The sequence below is a fragment of the Scyliorhinus torazame genome, chromosome 18, assembly GCF_047496885.1.
Source record: "Scyliorhinus torazame isolate Kashiwa2021f chromosome 18, sScyTor2.1, whole genome shotgun sequence".
In the NCBI taxonomy this organism is placed as follows: Eukaryota; Metazoa; Chordata; class Chondrichthyes; order Carcharhiniformes; family Scyliorhinidae; genus Scyliorhinus; species Scyliorhinus torazame.
In genome coordinates this window covers 26012617-26034227 of record NC_092724.1, presented here as the reverse complement: position 1 = coordinate 26034227, position 21611 = coordinate 26012617, and the positions used below count along the sequence as shown (strand labels likewise).

The window sequence follows — 21611 nt, the reverse complement described above, 5'->3', positions numbered from 1 at the left end:
CTATAATTAATTTTTAAATAGGAATATTTTCCTCCATGATCTAATTCTGGTCCTCTTCCTGATTGGTCTAGGAACGCCATTGAAGCATTTGCTCTTGGACCTGATGGTGTCTGTAGACATTTCTTTAATTTTAGAGTACCCAATTAATTTGTTTCCAATTAAGGAGCAAATTAGCGTAATCAATCTACCTACCCTACACATCTTTGGGTTGTGGGGGTGAAACCCACGCAAACACGGGGAGAATGTGCAAACTCCACACGGACAGTGACCCAGGTCTGTAGGCATTGCTTGGGCATTTGTGCTGGCGCTGGATGGCCCTGTATCAACTCACTCCACAGTTGTACATGACATTGCATCCAGAACAAGGAAACTCGACATTTTGTGCAGTGGGATTCTGCAGTCCTGGTGTTGCTGTCCACTGCTGAATTTTGGTACGGGGTGTTTGGGTTACACTCGGGCAGATTCAAGGCAAGTGTTCTTGTTTCAAGGTCGTGGAATTCCTAAAGGAAAAGTGGGCCGTGGGGCTCGTCAGCGAAACCGTGGCATGGGGAACCAACTGAACAGTCAGTCCAACCTGCCCAACAGCCAGGCCAGTCAGGATGTGGTGTCGCAGCCATTCTCTCAGGGGCCTCTGACGCAGGGATACATCTCGATGAGCCAGCCTTCACAAATGAGCCAACCCGGCCTTTCTCAGCCGGAACTTTCTCAGGTAAATTGTGGTCCTGCTCGCACTGCCACCTGTCAACTAGAGCCTTCTCCAGTTGGGCCTTTGGGATTATTCACTCTGCTGATGTACTGAAGATATTGTGAACTGTAACCTGGTCACAAAGTTGAGCTTTGAACTGCCCTTTCATGAAATTGGGGCTGATTTCACCTCCAGAATATTGCCTGCCCCTGCTCCTCCCTCAGTCTATCTGTTGCTGAAACCCTCTTTTATGGTCACTCCGGTTGCCTCCCTTTTATCCCATGTTGGGCAGCCCACCTTCAGCTGTCTAGGCTCTAAGCTCTGGCTTTATCTCTTCCCACCTGATCTGGTTTAACTGTTTACTGCCTCTGTTGGGCTTTGTATAACTGCCTGATCTGTCTGATTTATTTACAAAGAATTCTATCCACCAGTCCAAATCCGCTTTGTTCAATAATAATATGATTTTTGAAGGTATTCTTTGTGATTGCAGGATAGTTACCTGGGAGATGAGTTCAAGTCTCAGATCGATGTCGCCTTGTCGCAGGATTCCACTTACCAGGGCGAACGTGCATATCAACATGGGGTGACTGGGCTGTCACAGTACTAGAACGTGAGCATACTCCTTGTTACCAATCTAGTTATAGGCCGCTGGTGCAGCAGGGATTTCTGTCCATCCTTGCAAAGCTTGAACCTGCTGCTAACCCAGCTGTCACCACTGGGTTCATTGGGAAGTGGGGATGGTAAGGGAGGGTGGGAACTTGAGGATTAGGGAACAGGATCTGAGAAGGCAGCAGTTGGGTGTAGAGGGCAGGAGATGGGTGGTGGGTAAGGGGTAGGGAGGTGAAGGAATGGGTGGGATTGGAGAGGAGGGGGTGTGGAGGGCTGGGTGGATGGGAAAGAGGTAGGGATGTGGAAGATTGGAATAACCGGGGAAGAAGTGTAGGGCTGGGTGGGGTTGGAGGGGAAGGGCTATGAAGGGTTGGGTGGGGGAGGAGTGAGGGGACTGGTTCGGGGTGGCAGGAAGAGGGATATGAATGGTTGGGTGGGTGTGGCAAGAGTAGAGGTGTAGAGGGGGATGGGAATAGCAGAGGGATGGGTGTGGAGAGCTGGGTGGAGTTGGAGGAGATAGGGGATGAAAAGCTAGGTGAGGGCGACAAGGGGAGGGATGCAGAAGGCTGGGTGGGGTTTGCAGAGAAAGGGGTGTGGAGGGTTGGCTGGGGGAGGGTGTGCAGGGGTGGATGGGGGCAGTAAAGAACGGTGTGGAGGAATGGGTGGGAGCGGCAGGGGAGGGTGTGAAGCAATGGGTGGGGGTGGCAGGAGAGGGTGTGAAGTGCTGGATGGGGGCGGCAGGGGAGGGTGTGAAGTGCTGGATGGGGGAGGGGACTGGCCTCTGTCAGGTCTACCTATTTCCAGGAGCAGCACGGTGGCGCAGTGATTAGCACTGCTGCCTCATGGCACCAAGGACCCAGGTTCGATCCCGGCCCCGGGTCACTGTCCATGTGGAGCTTGCAGATTCTCCCAGTGTCTGTGTGGGTCTCACCCCCACAACCCAAAATGATGTGCAGGATAGATGGATTGGCCACGCTAAATTGCCACTTAATTGGGGGAAAAATTGTGTACTCTAACTTTATTTATTTTTATAAAAGTACCCAATTCATTTTTTCCAATTAAGGGGCAATTTAGCATGGCCAATCCACCTACCCTGCACATCTTTGGGTTGTTGGGGCGAAACCCACGCAAACACAGGGAGAATATGCAAACTCCACATGGACAGTGGCCCAGAGCCGGGATCGAACCTGGGACCTCGGCGCCGTGAGGCTGCAGTGCTAACCACTGCGCCACCGTGCTGCCCTCGTGTACTCTAAATTTATAAAACAAAGTCTACCTATTTCCTGTAACAAAGCTTTCCAGTAATTATTGAATCAAGGGAGGAAAATTGAGCAATTGGGGAGAAAGGCTGGTATATTTTTGCTGGATTTTTGACATGCTGCCTTGTTTGTCCAGGTTAAGGAGAGGAGAGCTAGGCTTGAGCCAAGCTTAGTTCAACAGTAATTCAATCTGGGGAATAAAAACAAAAATGGATACCTGTTTCCACTGCGACTACCGAGGCATCAACTGTGAGAGAGCAACAGGAGAGAGAAAAACCAACCCAACAGGAGGAAGAGAAGAGAAAAGGGAGAGAGGAGGAGGAGAGAGAAAGACCACTGCTAGCAGATTGAGACGAGGAGATTGACTGGAGGAACGAAGAAATAGAGGGCACTTGTGCGCCTTGTCAGCCGGGCCAGGCCTGGTCTCACACATCTACTAAACTCTATTGCTGTTACCACGCAACTCTCCCTTGGAAAGAATATCACAAGCTGCTGAGACCCTGCTCCCAGCTCGTCAAACAAGGGAGAGAGGAGGGGCTCGTGCTAAACTAACAGTTACCTGCTACATCCGGACCACCCGTTCCTGGAGGCCGCGGGAGACCTTCTTGGTTTTGGGAATAAAGGGAATGTTATCTCTCAGTTGTGCTCTGGACGCTACAATTAGCGATTAAACTGTAAATTTCAACAGTTAGACCGTCGAGAAGCAAAGATTAATTTCTGGCAAAACGCAGTTGACACAGAGCTGCCTTGTGCCTCCACCCCCTTCATTCACTTCAGGTCGTGAGTTGATCTCAATTCAGGCTTTCTGCCCAGTGCTATCGTTTCATGTTGCTTTGTCAAACCTTCTGCAGTAACTGGTTTTAATGCGTGTTCCGAATTGGGGTTCGTGAAGGGTTAACTGTGGACTGTCTGTCAGATTCCAGTACTGGGCTGTGGGAGAATTCTGCTCCTCAGAGCTTTCTTTTTGCAAGTTTTAGATCTTTATTAGAAATGCACAGTACGACAGGAGAAGCTGATGTTGGCCATTGCTCCTCAGGAAAGACAATCAGTCAAACCATGACTGGTCAGCCCATGGAAGAGTTGTTTTTTTAAACCCACCGTAATGGATGTTTTTCCTCTTGTGTTCTGTGTCTGAGACGATCTGCTTCCAAATAGTTTGTTTTAGTTTCTAGCTGTCCTGAGAGTGATGAGATCAGAAAAGGGATTGCGGCGGTGGGTAACGGGCCCCTGCTTTAGACCCACTACAATGAATCCAGGGAGGCGGAGAGCGACTGCAGCATTCTCTCTTTGTTGGGCAAGCAGTTTCTATATTGACACAGAGCGTTAGTGAAGCACTCCAATGGCAGGGGGGGCTGCAAGAATGTTTTCCACATGGAAGTGAGGTGCTGGGCTTGACTCAGCAGGAACACATCGAGAATTGTCTGGGTGGCTGTTTAATTCTTGTCTACTGAACGTTGCAACAAATCACTTGGCAGCAGGTTAACCAGATATTTGATAATGAAAGCTTTTAAAGTGGCAAGCTTAACCTGTTTCATTAATTTAGTGTCTTTTGCATTTATTTCTGAATTATTTTAAACATACATTTAGAAAACCTTTTGTGCATGTATTAATGCCATTGCAAGGACTTGTGTAAAGACTGGCAGTGATTCCTATTGGCCCCTGCTCCAACCCCAATCTTTAAAAAAAACTCATTTTAAACCGAAGCTGTATTGGGAAGTGAATTACTTTCCACCACTAACAAGCAGTTAATAGAAAGCCTGGACAATTGTCTCTTGCACCCATGTATGATGTTCAGAACTGCAGTCTTGAACAGTCATTGATAAAGGCAGGGATTTTATCCTAATGCTATTAGATTGAGTGTAGAAAGGGTTTTGTCTGTAATACTGTGTATGTCACACTTGCCTAGTTGCTATTGTGCAGAGAAAATTGGCAATCTCTGGTCTATAAATTCTGCCTTTTTCCACATGAATTCAAGTGAGAAAAGTCTGGCGCCCAGGCAGAGTAAGGCAGGTGTACAGCTGGCTGCAATATAGAACCATTTTCCTAATGGCCTAGCAGCTAACCCACAGTGTGTTGCACTGTACAGAATATTGAAGAACCCTAGCAGCTGTCCAGAAATTCAATTTTATAAACAAAAGGCATTTGTGTGCAGAGCGTATGTGACCACAGGCTTTCGACCATTGCCTGACTTTTAAACCTAATTTTGTGTGGACTCTGATCTACTGAAGGCACAACAGATGCACGGGTAGTGAAGCTTGTTCCACTCTTAGCCTCACCCCTTCACTACCCATCCCTTTTTTTGTTAACCGTTGATCCCATTGATTCTGTGGTAGCAACCATATCGATTTGAAGGCTAAGGCTGTGTTGCTGAGGAGCACTGGGTTTGCCTATTGTTGCTAATGGCTGTACGTAAAATGTATGGTTTGGGCAGCTGTGCTCCCACCATGCAATGGTCTCTGCTCAGCGATGCTGGTCCTATTGATGACCAGCAGTCTGATGGGTAGCTGCTGTGGACTTGGGATGGGACTGAATGCTGTAGACCCTCCTGTCAAGTGGCAAGATGTTTTAGGGCACAGGGTCTGGCCAAAGGGGCTTCTCCTTTATTTAAACTTTTTTTTTGTTTTGGCTTCCTGGCAGAATTGTTAAAAGTTCATAGTTGCATTTGTTCTGGTAGTTCATTCTATTCAGCTGTGAGCCCTCTGTAAAAGGCCATCCATTGCCGATCACCTTCATTCACCCCCCCCGCCCCCGCTTTGTTTTACTTTGTGTAGCAGGAAGAGGAGGTTCTGATTTTAAATCCATGACGATCCTAGTGCTGGTTCTGCATTTGTTCAGTGGAAAATGTGTTTTTCCAAATCTGTCTAAATTGTTTTATTTTAAACCTATTTGTCTGTAACACCAACCATTAATAAAATTAGCTCTGCATAAATATTGGCAACTCTTTTTAGTTTGTGTGGTGTCTCAAAGGGAAAATTGTTCCTCTATATCTTTAATCTCTGCCCTGTAATTCCCCTCGAGTATCTATTCTGGTTGAATGTTTAGTTCTGTTCAGGAAACATTTGACATTTATAAATATTGTGTCTGGAATCTGTGCTTTGATCAATTTGCAATTATTCCGTTCTCTTGGTTCCTGTTTGAAATATAGTAACATCAACTTTAGCGATCATCAGCTTCAGAAAATGAAGCCCCCCCCCCGAGTCCCATTGACTAACAACAGGGAGCCAGTGGAATTCACTGACCCCTGAATTTAGGAGAGAGAAGAAAACTAGAGGCTCTTGTCTCTGGCATATACAAACATTTATCTCAGTAAGTTTGGAGAGAAAAGCCCCTGCTGCCTGCACTCCAGCTTGTGAGAGATGGAAAAGTCCAGGCACAACTTAGCAGTTTATTTTTCACACTTTGCAGACTGATGCCTGTAAATTTAAAGAACTATCATGGGACTAGGTTATGAGGTGCACAGGAATTAACCACCCAGTCACTAAGATTATAAATGCAATGCATTGAGTTTTCTGCTCCTTGTTCAGTTATCCTCAGTACTAGAACATCTGTAAATTTGACAGGTGACGTAACAAATGCATCTTTATTTTTTTTCCCCCCCTCAAACTCTCCCCTCTAATGAGCACCCGATCCCATGGAGCAAGAGCCTTTAAGCTTGAACTCCTTTGTCAATCAAAAATATAACTCAGCCAGGGCAGCACGGTGCAGTGGTTACCACTGCTGCCTACAGCACTGTCTGCGTGCGTTTCACCCCCACAACCCAAAGATGTACAGAATAGGTGGGTTGACCATGCTAAGTTGCCCCTTCACTGGAAAAAAAATAACACAACCTTGAATATATTCAATCTATTTCCCAGTCTCTCTGGGGAAATAAATTCCTCATCTGTCTTAAATGGCAGACCCTGTACTTTGAAACTCTGCCCTAGTTCTAGATGAACATCCCACCAGAACCTTTATTTCAATAAGTTCACCTCATTCTAAACTCCAATGACTTGGTTCAACACAGCAGGTAAGAGATTGCTTGGAACTGTTCCTGTGTTTTGTAACTCTCAGAATGGAAGAATTATTCCTGGCTCCAAAAACTGAGGGCAATATTGTCTGTACAATGGATATATTTAACACTGCATTGGAATTCGGACAGGAAGTCAATGTTACAAAATGCTTGAAACTGAAATGCCAGGTATAAACATCACTAATTGGCAGCTTTGGTTGCAGATCAGAGCCTCTTTTTTCCAGCGATCCTTCACTTCATTTTCCCTGCTACCTTCTGCTGTCTCCTTTTCTTCTTCAGCAGTTTGTGTTTGAGCCGGGTTGCTGCCTCTCGCTCCAAAGTCTCTTGCAGTCTCTGCTTAAATCTCTGCTTCCCCTCCTTTATTTTTGCCAACTCCTTTTTTCTCTTTAACTCCATATCTGGGTCCTTTAAACAGGTAAAAGAACAAAGTCAACACAAGCCAAAACCAATTGACAGGAAGGACAGGTTGATCATATCTTCAAATCCAAGGCTGAGTCTGGAAGCTCATCCCTTCTCCAGGGCAATTAATGATGATATTGCCAGTGATTCTCACTTCCTATGAAAGAATATTTAAAGGCTAAATTTCCTGCCAACACCATGCGTGCTCCAAGCATGTTGTTGCTGAGATGTAATGAGTGCCTGAGTGGGCAGGACCGAAGATGGCGCTGCTGAAATCCTCTCAACTGGGTGTCAGTGTCTTTTAAATGGGTAGTCAAATGAAATGTGAAACTACTAATTTGTATTCTGCCATTGTGGGTTAATTTATAACTTAAGGCCAGTCACGACATTGCAGTCTTATGGATAATAGCTGTTTGTAACCAGAATTCACAAAAGCTAGTTAGCTGCAAGTACATATTTGCCGGGCAGTATTGCTGAGTTGCCTGTGGAACAAGGAGTGATAGTAAATCTTTGGGTTTCACTGAAAGTTAATGTCTGCCGTCAAGAAAGCACATGCTTGATGACAACTATTAATTAAGCAACCATTGACGGGATTCCCTGAGTGTTTGCCAAGGGAGGGGAAGAGCAAATAGGGACTCCTCATAAATACTCCCAGAAACCACTGAATCTTGCATCATCATGCCATGCGCCCTTAATTGTGCAGAGGAATGTCAGATTTCCACACATACCGCTGTGTTGGCAGGAGACTCATTGATTTTAATAACTATTTTACTCCATGTCCTAATCGGGGAAAGGCTGAGCTGAGTTAGCGACACTATTTATTAACCCGTCAGTATGTGGTTGACAGCAGAACCTAAACCATGTACCTTTCCTTCTAGAATCATCTGCTTCCTTTTATTAATTTCCTTCTTTTCGCCGAAGTCAGTTGACTCCAGTTCCTGGATTAAACAGAAACAGATTCGTAATCAGTGCTGCCAAATTTCCCATCCAGTTAAATCAGAGAACATACACACTGAGCAGGAACACTGCCCATCTGCCTGCCCATGGAGACTAGTGACTGCAGGGTCCCAGACAGGAGGGTCGCTTCATACTCTACAATGAAAAATCTCACCCAGGCAGATGACCCAACACCAGCTACTCACAATCTCACACTCCCGCCGAGTCACATTCACATGTGTGAGAATCTTCAGCACATTCCCCTCATCCACAGGAAACTCCTTCAGTTTGGTTTCTGGTAATGAAATGAGACGTTTTAGAGTGTTAAAACTGTCAAAGCTGAGAAGTCTGCAGCTATTTGACTAACATACACCTGCAAACTGCATCCCATGCGCACACGCCCCAGCTGCACTCACTAGCCTGCTTTGGATGCAGATCCACCTCCAGATGATACTCACTTGTTTCCTCCTCAATCGCGTGAACCAGATGAATATCATACTGAGTAACAAGAGTGATTGAGATGCCGTGGCGACCTACAAGAACAGAATGATTAAAACTATTTAAACACAGGCCAGGGGGTGGAGGGACAGGAGAAGACAAGCTGGAACACCAACCATCCCCGACTACCTGCTCTGGCGGTGCGGCCAACCCGATGGATGTAGATTTTAGGCAGTCCTGGTGTGTTATGATTGATGACGACATGGACTGTGGGAATATCGAGACCACTGCAAAGAAAAGGTCAGCGTTAGGGATTTTTCACAAGTGGAGCAGGAATGACTGTCTCCAGAGAATATTACCACCACCCCACGTCCCCAATGATCTTTGGGCCTCCAGAATCAATATCGAGCATCAGGGAAAACGCAGGCAGGCAAGGCACCGGAGCCAGGTGGGTTCCCAGTGGAATTTTATAAGACGTTCCACTGTTGGTGGAAATGTTTGGGGCACTCCCAGAGACGATGAGGCAAGCTTCCATTGCACTTCTATTAAAGAAGGATACGGTAGAGTGCGGGTCATACCGGCCGATAAATATAGATGCCAAAATTCTGGCACAGGTGCTGGTGCTCAGGTCGGAGGAGTGTCTTCCGCAGGTGGTTGGTGAGGACTAGACATGGTTTATAAAGGGCAGGCGGTTGTCCTCGAATGTGCAGCATTTGTTAAACATGATGCTCTCCCTGTCAGGAAGGGGGAGCAGTATGTTATTAAGGCGCTGGATGCGAAGGTGGCCTTTGATAGGGTGGAGTTACCTGTTTGCAGTGTTGGAAGGATTTGGGATAGGGCCTAAGTTTGTGTTGTGGGTTAAGTTGCTTCATAGGGAGCACAAGGCAAATGTCCGTATGAACGATTGGAATTCGGGTTACTTCCAGTTGTATAGGGGACCGTCCCTGGACACAATTTAGCATGGCCAATCCACCAACCCGCACATCTTTGGACTGTGGGAGGAAACTGGAGCACCCGGACCCACGCAGACACCGGAGAACGCACCAACTCCACAAAGACAGTGACCCAAGGCTAACCACTGTGCTGCCCCAAATCAAAATGGAGAACGTGGGAATATTTAATTTCTATTCCACTCCTTCTATTTCTATGCCAATGACTGCCGGTGTTTTCGCCGAAGGCGTTATTTCAGGGGTTATCACAGTTTGTTTGGGCGCACAAGGTAGCCAGAATTCTGAAAACGGTGCTTCAGAGGGTTCGGCAGTCGGGTGTTTTGGCTCTGCCCAATTTGATTTACGACTGGGAGGCGGGTTGGTATGGGGAACAAGAGGAAATTTGGGTAAGGATGGAGGCAGGTTCACTCAAGGGATCGGGGTTGGTGACGGTGCCGCTCCCGTTCTCCCCAGGGAAATACTCGGGCAATCTGGTGGTGGTAGCAACTCTGAAGATTTGGAGACAATTTCAGTAGCATTTTTAAATTAGGGGTGGTGTCGAAGGTGGCGCCAATCTGTGCAAATCACCTGTTTGAATCGGCTAGATTAGATGCTAGGTTCTGGGGCTGGGAGGACAAGAGGGTGGTAGGAACAAGTGATTTGTTTCTGATGGGGCGATTCGCCACTTTGGAGAAGTTAACTAAGAATTGAGGGATCCCATGGACCAAAACTTTCCGGTAAAAGCAGGTGTGGGATTTTCCAAGGAAGATCTTTACGATGTTCCCAATGATAGACCCTCCTTACTGTTAATGCTGTCAGTGGTGGGGGTGTGGGAGTAATTCGGGGATTTATTGGAGGATTCTGGAGGAAGATATGGTGCCACTGGAGGGGGTTAAGGCTAAGTGGGATGTGGAGTTGGGTAGGACACTGGAGGAAGGGGTGTGGTGTGAGGTGTTGTACGATCGAGGGGTTCTACAAAAGATGGCGCCTGTCCATTCTGTATTTCAAGCAGTTGGTCACCATCGGCTGCTAGGGTTGGAGGGGGGGCTGCTTTTTGAGTATAAAATGGTAAAAAAATCAAATAAAAATATTGCAAAAAAAAAAAAATCCGTACCGAGAAGCGACATCTGTGGCCACAAGGATCTTGAAAATGCTCGACTTAAACTGGGAGAGTGTGGAAAACCTCTGTTTCTGTAGAGAAAAAAACAAACGATCAGCACAACACAGAGCAGGTCCCAGCCAGACATCCCTCTACCTGTCCTGGGTGTGTGATACTCTGTATCTAACCCCGTGCTGTAACTGTGCTGCGAGTGTTTGATGAGGACAGTGTAGAGGGAGTTTTACTCTGTATCTAACCCTATGCTGTAATTGTCCTGGGAGTGTTTGATGGGGACAGTGTCGAGGGAGCTTTACTCTGTATCTAACCCCACGCTGTACCTGTCCTGGGAGTGTTTGATGGGGACCGTGTCGAGGGAGCTTTACTCTGTATCTAACCCCACGCTGTACCTGTCCTGGGGACAGTGTAGAGGAGCTTTACTTTGTATCTAACCCCATGCTTCAACTGTCCTGGAGTGTTTGATGCCCATCCCAACATTCAGTAACCCCCAAGATAGGATTGTACAGTCTCAGGTCTAGCCCCTAGTAGAAAATGTAAATTATTTTAAATATTTCTTTACAAATTATTAATTAAATCCAGATCAGCAATTTAGTTTAATTTGAACTTCTGCTTATTAGATTGGATCGGGATTGATGTGATTCCAGACTGAGGAGCCCCTCACCTGCTTCATGGTGGAGTGTAGGGCACCACAAGGAAAGTTGAATCTCCGCAGCATCATGTTCAGGATCTGGCACATTCTGCAAAGCACAAAGTTGAATTCAGATCAAACCCAGTGCTGGGGTTGTGGCGAGTAATCTGTGTTTCACACATTCTCCCATCTTGGATCTCACACATGGACATGCACATTTAATATTACTTTTCAAACTTACTTGCACGTGTTTGTGAAAATGATAATGGACCAATCTTCATGTTCATCCTGAAACTTCTGAATAATGTGCACAAGGAAAGCTTCTTTCACGCGCTCGGGAACCAGGAGGTATCGTTGATCCAGCTCTGTCACCGTGCGAACTCTACAGAGAAACAGACAGAGCAGCTCAGTGCCAACGCTTTCCGTACAGTCCATCCTCCCATACCAACAACTTGAGTTACTGTGGGCATTCCCTCAGCTCTGGAATGTATGTACATTGCTCCCATTGCACTGGACTGTGTAGAGGGAGCTTTACTCTGTAGCTAACCCCATGCTGTCCCTGTCCTGGGAGTGTTTGATGGGGACAGTGTAGAGGGAGCTTTACTCTGTATCTAACCCCGTGCTGTACCTGTCCTGGGAGTGTTTGATGGGGACAGTATAGAGGGAGCTTTACTTTGTATCTAACCCCATGCTGTACCTGTCCTGGGAGTGTTTGATGGGGACAGTATAGAGGGAGCTTTACTCTGTATCTAACCCCGTGCTGTACCTGTCCTGGGAGTGTTTGATGGGGACAGTATAGAGGGAGCTTTACTCTGTATCTAACCCCGTGCTGCATTTTTAGTTACTCAGTCTCAGATTCCCAGAAGAAAGGCTTGTTCATGGCGATCTTCTTCAGCTCCTGTAACGTGTCGGTGAGGGTGGCACTGAACAGTAGTGTTTGCCGTTTGGCCGGAACAGCGGCGATAATCGGCTCCAGGTCCTGTGTGAAATCTGTGCAGCCTTGTTCCAACAGCCTATCCGCTTCATCCAATACCTAAGGGAAAATGTTAATCGCAAAATTGAGCCACATTAATGGGTAATTAGAAGTCAAGACAAGCCGCAAAATGTGTAGTTCTACAGCTCTCCAATAGGGCTTCAATTGGGAGCAATCCCTGCGGTGCGAGAGGAAACGGCTACTGGGGGGCTATGTGCAAGTGCTGTGCCTGGGGTGGTTACGCTGTTGGGTCAGTTTACTGGTGACCACAAGGGCCAGTTTTATAGGGGATGGTGAGATGAGACATTGCAAGCAGAGGAATATCAACAAGAGTTCTGTTTAAATTCTGATGGGGTTTGATACAATGAATGAAAGACTCTGGTTGTAGAGTCAGTAATTTAAAATTGTCACAATGAGAGATTGAGACAGATTTACACAGATGGTCATTATAACAAACTATGTCCTGCCACAGGCAGTGATGGAAGCAGAGACCATTATTGGAAAAATGATAAACATGGAACAGAGGCTGTAGAGGACAGGGATCAGTTTGAGATTGATACAGGGCTGTGGGGAGAGCTGGGCAGTGGGATTAATACACGGCTGTGGGATTAGTTTGGGATTGATACAGGGCTATGGGATTAATACTGGATTGATACACGGCCGTGGGGAGAGCAGGGCAGTGGGATTAGTTTGAGATTGATACAGGGCTCTGAGGAGAGAGCAGGGCAGTGGGAATACACGGCTGTGGGGAGAGCGGGGCAGTGGGATTAGTTTGAGATTGTTACAGGGCTATGGGGAAAGAGCAGGGCAGTGGGATTAGTTTGAGATTGATACAGGGCTATGGGGAAAGAATAGGGCAGTGGGATTAGTTCGCAGAATGGAACTAAATAAAATCAGGATTCATATAACTAGCGGAAACCCATTCATTCTGCCACAAGAGGGCCCCAGTGTATCATAGAACCTGATGCTCCAATTTGTGGCAGGAAATTTGCACTGACCCCTCCCCCGTCCTCCCCTCTCCCCCACGTCCCCTAGGCCCCATCTCCCCCTGTCCCTCGTGAGGAACTGGTGTTTGTGGAAGATGAGCATCATTCCCAGTTTCTAATACGGGAGAAATATTATTAAATGTTTCCAGACTCTATCCTACCAGAAACTTTATTTTCTTCAGGCTGAAGGTATTGTTACTCCGTATGTGGTCAGCCAGACGTCCTGGAGTTGCTATGACAATGTGAGGTTTCCTCGAAAGTTCTAAAGCTTGTGTGACCATATCTGTGGGGGGGAATGTTCGGAGAATAAACTAGCATCAGGAAAAAGGGCATCAAAAGATCAGGGGCAGGACATCAGACACATACTTACTCATTCCACCAACAATAACACAATCCCTCAGACCTAACGGCTTGCCCAGGACTCGAAACTGTTCCGCAATCTGATAGGCCAACTCCCTGAGAGAAATCACAAATACATCTTAGTTCAAAAGCTCAGTTTTGATGTCCTAATCACTCTCAATGTTTTTATAAGGGATAGCAGCATGACAAAACTAGAAGGGAGGTGTGTCATGAGATCTAGTCTCAGTTTCACTTTGGCCTGTGAGCAGAGCACAGCACACACAGCTCTGCTGCTGGTAGCTTCACGTTTTCTAGCCGTAGATCTGTTCTCATGACCCTCGTCTTAATAAACAAACCCACAATGTTACCCAATCCCTCATGAGTGATTGGGTGCATTCATATCATTATAACAACACAACATGACGCTCAGCGGTGGTCAAACAGCCTGGCAGTAAGATTCAGTACAGGTACGACATGGTGAAAAGCGTCCGATCGTGCTACAGGGTGAGAGACAATCCTCGACATTTTAGTCAGAGCATAACAATGTCACTGCATCAGAGATTGTTGAAACCGCAGCGCAGTGGTGGTGCAGAAAATCTTTGAAGGCATAGTGTTCAAGTAAGAGCTGGTAAACAGATGGTCCCCCGTGATGCTACTGCAGGATATAATCTGTCAGTTGGGAGAGGACAGCGATTCGAGAGAGCACCACGTTAGCCCAGGTCACTCGCCTGCCCAGACTGAGCGTGGGCTGGATTAATAGCAAGTGAGGGTGAGACAAACAAACCATCATAAAAATCGGGCTAGATAAGGTTGCAACTAAATGGGTGACTTCAGAAGGTGCTGAACAATAAATTGAAAACAAGGAATCATTTCAAAGGGATGTTGTTAAAATGTCCACAAAATTTCACAGTTTGAATTCTCACGGTGGCACAGTGGTTAGCACTGCTGCCTCCCAGCGCCAGGGAGCCCAGTTCAATCCCGGCCTTAGGTCTCTGTCTGTGTGGAGTTTGCACGTTCTCCCAGTGTCTGTGTGGGTTTCCTCCGGCTTATCCGGTCTCCTCCCACAGCCCAAAGATTTGCAGGTTAGGCGGATTGGCCATGCTAAATTGCCCCTTAGTGTCCAAGGATGTGCAGCTTAGGAGGGGTTACGCGGAGAGGGTGTAGGAGTGGGTCTAGATAAGGTGCTCTTTCAGAGGGTCGTACAGACCAGATGGGTCGAATGGCCTCCTTCTACACTGTCGGGATTCTATGGTTCTGTGAATTGGGGTGCAACTGACCTACTATCCAGGTTCAAAATGCTTAAACAGCGAACAGAGCCATGGTGTCTTGATTCAGGCGTGTCTAAACCAGACAAGCAAACCATGAAAATTCACTTCACAATTGGAAATGAGGATCTACACAGTCTGAACACATCAGGATTAACAGAAGCAAAGCTAAAGGATCCCCAAAATTGGACTACAGTGGACGACTGGTTCAGAACCAGGTTAAGACTTCCGGTTGCGGCTATGCGGAGCTAAGTCGCACGTTCGGCACCGCCAGAAACGGACTTTTGGGTCGTTTTAGGGCCCCCAGTGGCATTTGTTCGACGGTTCACAGTGTGGGAAGGTGACAGTAACAGAACCAGGTTAAACTTCTGAATTCAACAACTAGAGTTCATGTCATTTCAACAGTCTACAGAATCCATCGGCCATTTCATCAGCTGATGCAGAGGGGTGCGTACTGTGACTTTGCAGACACAGAACTAGCAGACTGAAGTGTTGAGTTGGCGATCGCATCCACTCCCATGGAAGCAGTCCAGAAAGATTTGCCAGACAAGTCCAAAATGTGCAACAATGCAGAACTACTCAAGGATGGATGCAAGTATAAAGTGATCTTCAGGTCAATGAAGCTAAGCTCTACCCAATGCTGACTCGCTCGCTACAACACCTAAACCTTCCAGACCAAGCAGAAAGCATAGCCTTCTGCATGCACCAAGAGAATGTCCAGCTTTCTCTCAATTCTGAAAAGCAATTGGCAGAAGGGGCCTTTGGCAGCAGCAGTACGCCAGAGCAAAGGCTGATGCAGCCACAAAGAGCCATGTACTGATCCAAACAGGCCGTACACATCGGGTACCTTCCAGCAACAAGAACGACCATTCGGTGTCCTATCAGAAACATGCAAGGGGGCAGCATGCTGGCGCAGTGGGTTAGCCCTGCTGCCTCACAGCGCCGGGGTCCCAGGTTCGATCCCGGCTCTGGGTCACTGTCCGTGTGGAGTTTGCACATTCTCCCAGTGTCTGCGTGGGTTTTGCCCCCACAACCCAAAGATGCGCAGGCTAGGTGGATTGGCCATGCTAAATTGCCCCCTTAATTGGGAAAAAATGAATTGGGTACTCTAAATTTATTTTAAAAAAAGAAACATGCACGATAAACCAGAAAATGAGGATGATTTGTACAGCGATTCGAAAAGCGATGAACGCAGGTTTCAAGCTGTCGATCTTGTGGAAAACATACCCACATCACAGGGACTGCAGCGATTAAAGGTGGCAGCTCATCACTGTCTCACGGGTAACTAGGGATGGGCAATAAGTGCTGGCCTAGCCAGCAATGCCCACATCCTGTGAAAGAATTAAAATCAATGCAATCTCACCGCCCAAAGTGTTTGTTGAGACTAAATGATTTGTCCTGAGAAAACTGGCAACTACTCGTTATTGGCCAAGATTGATACAGGGGCAAGAAGCAACAGGCTAGCCCTGCAAATTCTAAAGGACATATATCCACAGATAAGGACAGTCATGGCAAAACCTATTATTACACAACTTGCAGTGTACAACGGTTCATTAAATACATGTGCAAGATCCATAATCCTGGAGGGCAATTACACAGTCAATCCTCCTGGATGTCACATATATTCTACATAGTGAAGACTAAAGGCCCAGTGATCGCAGGTCTAAGCCATGACTTTGCACTAATGACAATCCACGCAATCGGTCAGACCTTACAAGGCAGAACAGCCTCAGCAGAACAGCTTCAGAAAATGTACCTATCGCCTCAGTTCATGACCCAACATCAGAATATCAAGGATGTTTTGAGAAAATTGGCAGTGTGAAGGGCGCTTACAAGAGAATGCAAGTCTGACCATTGCCCTTGTACATTTTACACAATGCAAATGCCCAGTAGCTATGGAAAAAGAAATGGTGAGATTCTACACTACAAAAACTATCAAAGGGTGGCCCGATTGAATTCTGCACGTCCACGAACATGTGAGACCATTTTGGCCTTACCGGGATGGGCTAGGCATACCCTGTGGAAGGCAGGCAGGTCATCATACCCGAATCCTTGCGACCTGATATTTTTCGACAACCTTATCACTCTCAGATGAACATCGATCAGACGGGAAGACTTATAAGAATCAGTCTAACAACGGTGTATGGACAATGACATTGATGTCGTTGTCGAGAACATTTGTCAAGTCAGCACAAAGAACTATTGATTCCTCATGATGGTCCTACCAACCCTTAGACAAATTCACGTTCACCCTCTTGTTCGCGTCCATGGCCCTGAGCTCATCGCTACCATCACTATTTTACTGAATATCCCATTATTCAACAATTGCTCAATATATCAAAACACAACTGTCGCACACATTCTATTTTCAGTTTATTTGTTGTGAGAGATCATCACAGATAATGGTCTGCAATTTATTGGTAAGCCATTTCAAGCTACGTGTAAGTAGTGAAATATCGATCACACTACTTCTTCTCATTACCCTAGATCCAATAGCCCAGTTAAATAAATGATTCACATTGTGATATCCCCAATTCTCAAATGTAGACAGTCCAAGAAAGATTGACACATGGCAGTGCTATATCTGAAAGCAACACTTTTTAAATGCAACAACTCCCATCAATGGCAGAGCTCATGTTTAGCAGACCAGTGCGTACCAAATTACCTACTCTTACCCAGACTACTCTCCCAGAAACTAGAGAGCAACTTTGAAAACTACAAAAGAAGATGAACAACATGCACGATAAAACCGCAGGTACAAAATTGGCAAGTTAGGACAACAAATTCACATTCAGCATGCCACAAAGTAGGTGACAGCCAGTTGAGATTTGTTTGGAACCCAGGTCCTATGAAATCACACAAGTTATACACAAAGTTACTACACTCCTGTATGCTTCACCCGTGCAACGGTGAGTCGTGACCAAGGACAAATCAAATCCATTCCAGCTCCTCAATCACTGTACAGTCCTCTTGCATCAAGAGCAAAATCCCAAATGCAACCAGAAACTCCATCCAGGAATAACGATCCTAAAGAACAGATTGGATTAGATTTGATTTTTTGTCATGTGTACCGAGGTACAGTGAAAAGTATTGTTCTGCGTGCAGTTCAGACAGATCATTCCGTACATGAAAAGAAAATACGTAATAGGGCAAACATAAAATACACAATATAAATACATAGACACAGGCGCCGGGTGAAGAATTCAGGAGTGCAGTACTACTCAGTAAAGGAGATGTGAAGAGATCAGATCAGCCCATAAGAGGGTCATTTAGGAGTCTAGTAACAGCAAGGAGGAGGCTGTATTTGAATCTGTTAGCGCGTGTTCTCAGACTTTTGTATCTCCTGCCCGATGGAAGAAGTTGGAAGAGTGAGGAAGCCAGGTGGGAGGGGTCTTTGATAGCTCACTGAGAAATTAAAGAGACCTCCAGACAAGGTTACTATGACAAGATGTGGGCATGCCAACAGATTAGCTCTACACTTTATAGAGACTCAGAGATTCTTCAGTCCTACACACTTATGTAATGGTAACTAAACATGAACATGTGTTATAGTTATACTTCCTTCGGGGGGGGCGGGGGAGGTGGATGTATATTTAAAAGAGGGGATGTTGTAATATGCCTTTGAGGCATAGCAGCATGACATCACCAGAAGGGTGGTGGTGGTGTCATGTGATCCAGTCTCAGTTTCACTTTGACCTGTGAGCAGAACATAGCACACTCACCTCTGCTGCTGATGGCCTCAAGCTTTCTATCCATGTATATATTCCCGTATATATGCCCAGTCTTTAAAAAATGAACCCACAACTTGATTACACAATCCTTTTGAAGTGATTGGTGCCTTTAAATTATAAAAACACAACACTCACAATGAAACTCAAAATCAGAGGGACCTTCCTCCTCAGAACAACAACGATTTACATAGCATCTTTCAATGTATCAAAATATCTAAAAGTGCTTCACATAATCCATTAAAGCAAGAGGTGAAAGAACATGTCAGCAGGAGATGGAGTCTGAAATCATCACTGGTAAGAAATCACTCGGAGCAGAGGCTGAGGGTGGAAATTAGTGAGGAAGGTCTTGGTGCAAACATTTTTGCAATACTTGGGAGTGCAGCAGAGAACTAGAATTTGAAATGAGAGGTGAGAGGGGTGGACAAAGTGAGATGATCAAAGGAGGAGGAAGTGCCAGAGGAATAGTTGTAAGAGCCAGAGCGACACTCTTGGCAGGTTGTGAAAGGTATAGCCAGGCAGAAGCTGTCAAGGGAATTCGGCATAACCACATTGGCTCCTTGTCCTTTGACCCTGGCCCCTTGTCCTTTGACCCTGATACCTGGCTCCTTGTCCTTTGACCGCTGATCTGCTCCTTGCTCTCTGACCCTTAACTGTTCTGTCTTTTCCAGTATTTAAACCACTCAGTAAGTTAATGACCACATAACCACATTGACTCTTATCAACTTTTACAGGTGCACCATAGAAAGCATCCTATCTGGCTGCATCACAGCCTGGTATGGCAACTGCTTGGCCCAAGACCGCAAGAAACTACAGAGAGTCATGAACACAGCCCAGACCATCACACAAACCCTCCTCCCATCCATTGACTTTATCTACACCTCCCGTTGACTTGGGAAAGTGGGCAGCATAAACAAAGACCCCTCCCACCTGGCTTACTCACTCTTCCAACTTCTTCCATCAGGAAGGAGATACAAAAGTCGAAGAACACGAACGAACAGATTCAAAAACAGCTTCTTCCCCACTGTCACCAGTCTTCTAAACGACCCTGTTATGGACTGACCTCATTAACACGACACCCTGTATGCTTCACCCGAAGCCTGTGTTTATGTATTTACACTGTGTATCTTATGTTGCCCTATTACGTATTTTCTTTTCATGTACTAAATAATCTGTTTGAGCTGCAGATCAGTGGAGAGCACAGTGAGAACTGATCCACTGTTTGAGAAAGAGGCATACTTTCTGTTTTCTCAATAGGAGTGGCTAAAAATGGCAACTCCGAGTGGAGGGGCAACTGTATCAGTGTTTTGTGCTCAGTAACCAGGACCTCCTGAGTTCCACCGCAAACAATTCCAATGACAGCTCAAGACTACTCAAAGTTGTCACCTGGTTGGAGCCAGCACCAAGCAGAATATTCCATACGGATCCTCTGAAAGTTTTTGAAGAATGGGGAGAACGAATGCCGCAGTTTTGCCACTGCCGGTTTTGGCACAGCCCAAACAGTCCTGTCCTGGAGGGAGAGGAAACACAATCATTAACTTACTGAGTGGTTTCAATACTGGAAAAGACAGAACAGTTAAGGGTCAGAGAGCAAGGAGCAGATCAGCGGTCAAAGGACAAGGAGCCAGGTATCAGGGTCAAAGGACAAGGGGCCAGGGTCAAAGGACAAGGAGCCAGGCACGGAATCAGGGGTCAAAGGACAAGGAGCCAGGTACCGGAGTCAGGGGTCAAAGGACAAGGAGCCAGGTACCGGGGTCAAAGGACAAGAGGCCAGGGTCAAAGGACAAGAAGCCAGGCACGGAGTCAGGGGTCAAAGGACAAGGAGCCAGGTACCAGAGTCGGGGGTCAAAGGACAAGGAGCCAGATACCGGGTCAGAGGACAAGGAGCCAGATACCGGGTCAGGGGTCAGAGGACAAGGAGCCAGATACCGGGTCAGAGGACAAGGAGCCAGGTACCGGGTCAGGGGTCAGAGGACAAGGAGCCAGATACCGGGTCAGAGGACAAGGAGCCAGATACCGGGTCAGGGGTCAGAGGACAAGGAGCCAGGTACCGGGTCAGAGGACAAGGAGCCAGATACCGGGTCAGAGGACAAGGAGCCAGATACCGGGTCAGAGGACAAGGAGCCAGATACCGGGTCAGGGGTTGCAAGCTCTCCCCCTCCCGATCCTCACGGTGGTCTGAGAGTCGGCCGGGGGGGGGGGGGGGGCGGCGGTTCCAGGCTTCCCGCGGCCGCTCTCACCCCGCAGGATGGCCGGGATGCAGTTCCGCTGCACCGGGGTCGGCTGGCGGATTCCGAGCCGCTCCGCCTGCTCCGCGACCCAGGGCCGGAGGCCGAGAGAAGCGAGTCCGGCAGCCGCCATGACTTCCTGAGACGTCATCACCCGGAAACCGGCGCCTCCTGATTACATCACTCCCGGAGCACGTGGCCATCGCCATCTTTGATGCTGGCAGAGCCCAAGCCCTGGATTTGCAGCAAATTTTATTTTTTATCTTGTTACAAAACCACCAAAAATATGGAGTCAAATTATAAATACATTAGTGACCAGTCTTATTTTAGTAAGCCACTGCAAAGGATTCCAAACTATGAGAGACTAAACATCTCCACACAACAATAAATTAAACAAAATAATTTGTTACAATTCAGCCAGGGACAGTTAACATTGAAAGAGTAACCCAAACACCCCATTTTAACCAATAGGAATTAGTAATTTTAGATTTTTTTAAAGAGAATCACAAGCTTTATTGTACAAGAGGCTTAACCAAAAACAAACACTGCATTAAACAAAATGTAACAATTGTGGGAGATTTTAATGAACTGACAAATTGGCAAGAATGGTCTAGAGATCAGTTTGTAGAATGTTTTCAGAACAGTTTCTTGGAGCTGTATAGGGCTGACTGAGGATACCACCATCTTAGATCCAGTAATGTGTGATGTAGAGCCGGATTAATAGTAATGTCATAGTCAAATATCCACTTGGAAATAATGATCATAATACCATTCAATTCCATATTTAAGTTTGAAAGTGACAAATTCCGAATAGCAAACAAAATGCCATAAATAAGACCAATTACATCAGCATGAGAGGACAACTGGCTATGGTAAATTGGGTAAAAAAACAAAAAGCTGATGAACAGTAGGAAACAGTGTGGTGAATGTATAATTACTGATAATTCACCAGTACACCGTGTTATATTAACCCTGTGGGCTCTACCTATGGGCCATTGTGTGGCTTCACCCACAGGGGATATGTCGGGGCATGTACGGGCTCCGCCCATGGCTCCACCCCCTTTACAGGAAGTATAAGAGCTG

At 46.5% G+C, this 21611-nt stretch overlaps 2 protein-coding genes across 3 annotated transcripts in view; one reads left to right on the top strand and one right to left on the bottom strand.

Moving 5' to 3' along the window:
- The window catches only part of upf1 (UPF1 RNA helicase and ATPase), a 108272-nt gene extending 102790 nt beyond the window's left edge, over positions 1-5482 (top strand). For both annotated transcript variants that reach the window (XM_072482422.1, XM_072482421.1), the window contains exons 22-24: positions 489-709; positions 1176-1295; positions 2690-5482. In XM_072482422.1, the coding sequence (XP_072338523.1) occupies positions 489-709; positions 1176-1292 (338 nt within the window). In that variant the 3' untranslated portion in view covers positions 1293-1295; positions 2690-5482. The remainder of the gene's footprint in view (positions 1-488; positions 710-1175; positions 1296-2689) is intronic.
- A 1162-nt stretch (positions 5483-6644) lies between these two features.
- Positions 6645-20684, bottom strand: ddx49 (DEAD (Asp-Glu-Ala-Asp) box polypeptide 49). The gene is made up of 13 exons (XM_072482423.1): positions 20541-20684; positions 19687-19810; positions 13339-13424; positions 13130-13251; positions 11855-12042; positions 11251-11391; positions 11043-11118; positions 10379-10455; positions 8525-8622; positions 8356-8430; positions 8104-8192; positions 7828-7899; positions 6645-6967 (listed from the first exon to the last, which is right to left on the bottom strand). Exons 1-13 carry the CDS (start codon positions 20677-20679, stop codon positions 6794-6796), a joined length of 1461 nt encoding a protein of 486 aa, XP_072338524.1. The 5' UTR covers positions 20680-20684; the 3' UTR covers positions 6645-6793.
- Positions 20685-21611: the final 927 nt, after the last annotated feature.

Coding starts and splice junctions, on each gene's coding strand:
- ddx49 (XM_072482423.1), bottom strand. CDS start 20,679: ATGACGTCTCAGGAAGTCATGGCGGCTGCCGGACTCGCTTCTCTCGGC. Junction 8,431..8,524: donor TGGCCGCACCGCCAGAGCAG/GTAGTCGGGGAT, acceptor CTGTTCTTGTAG/GTCGCCACGGCATCTCAATC. Junction 7,900..8,103: donor CTCGGCGGGAGTGTGAGATT/GTGAGTAGCTGG, acceptor TGTTTAATCCAG/GAACTGGAGTCAACTGACTT.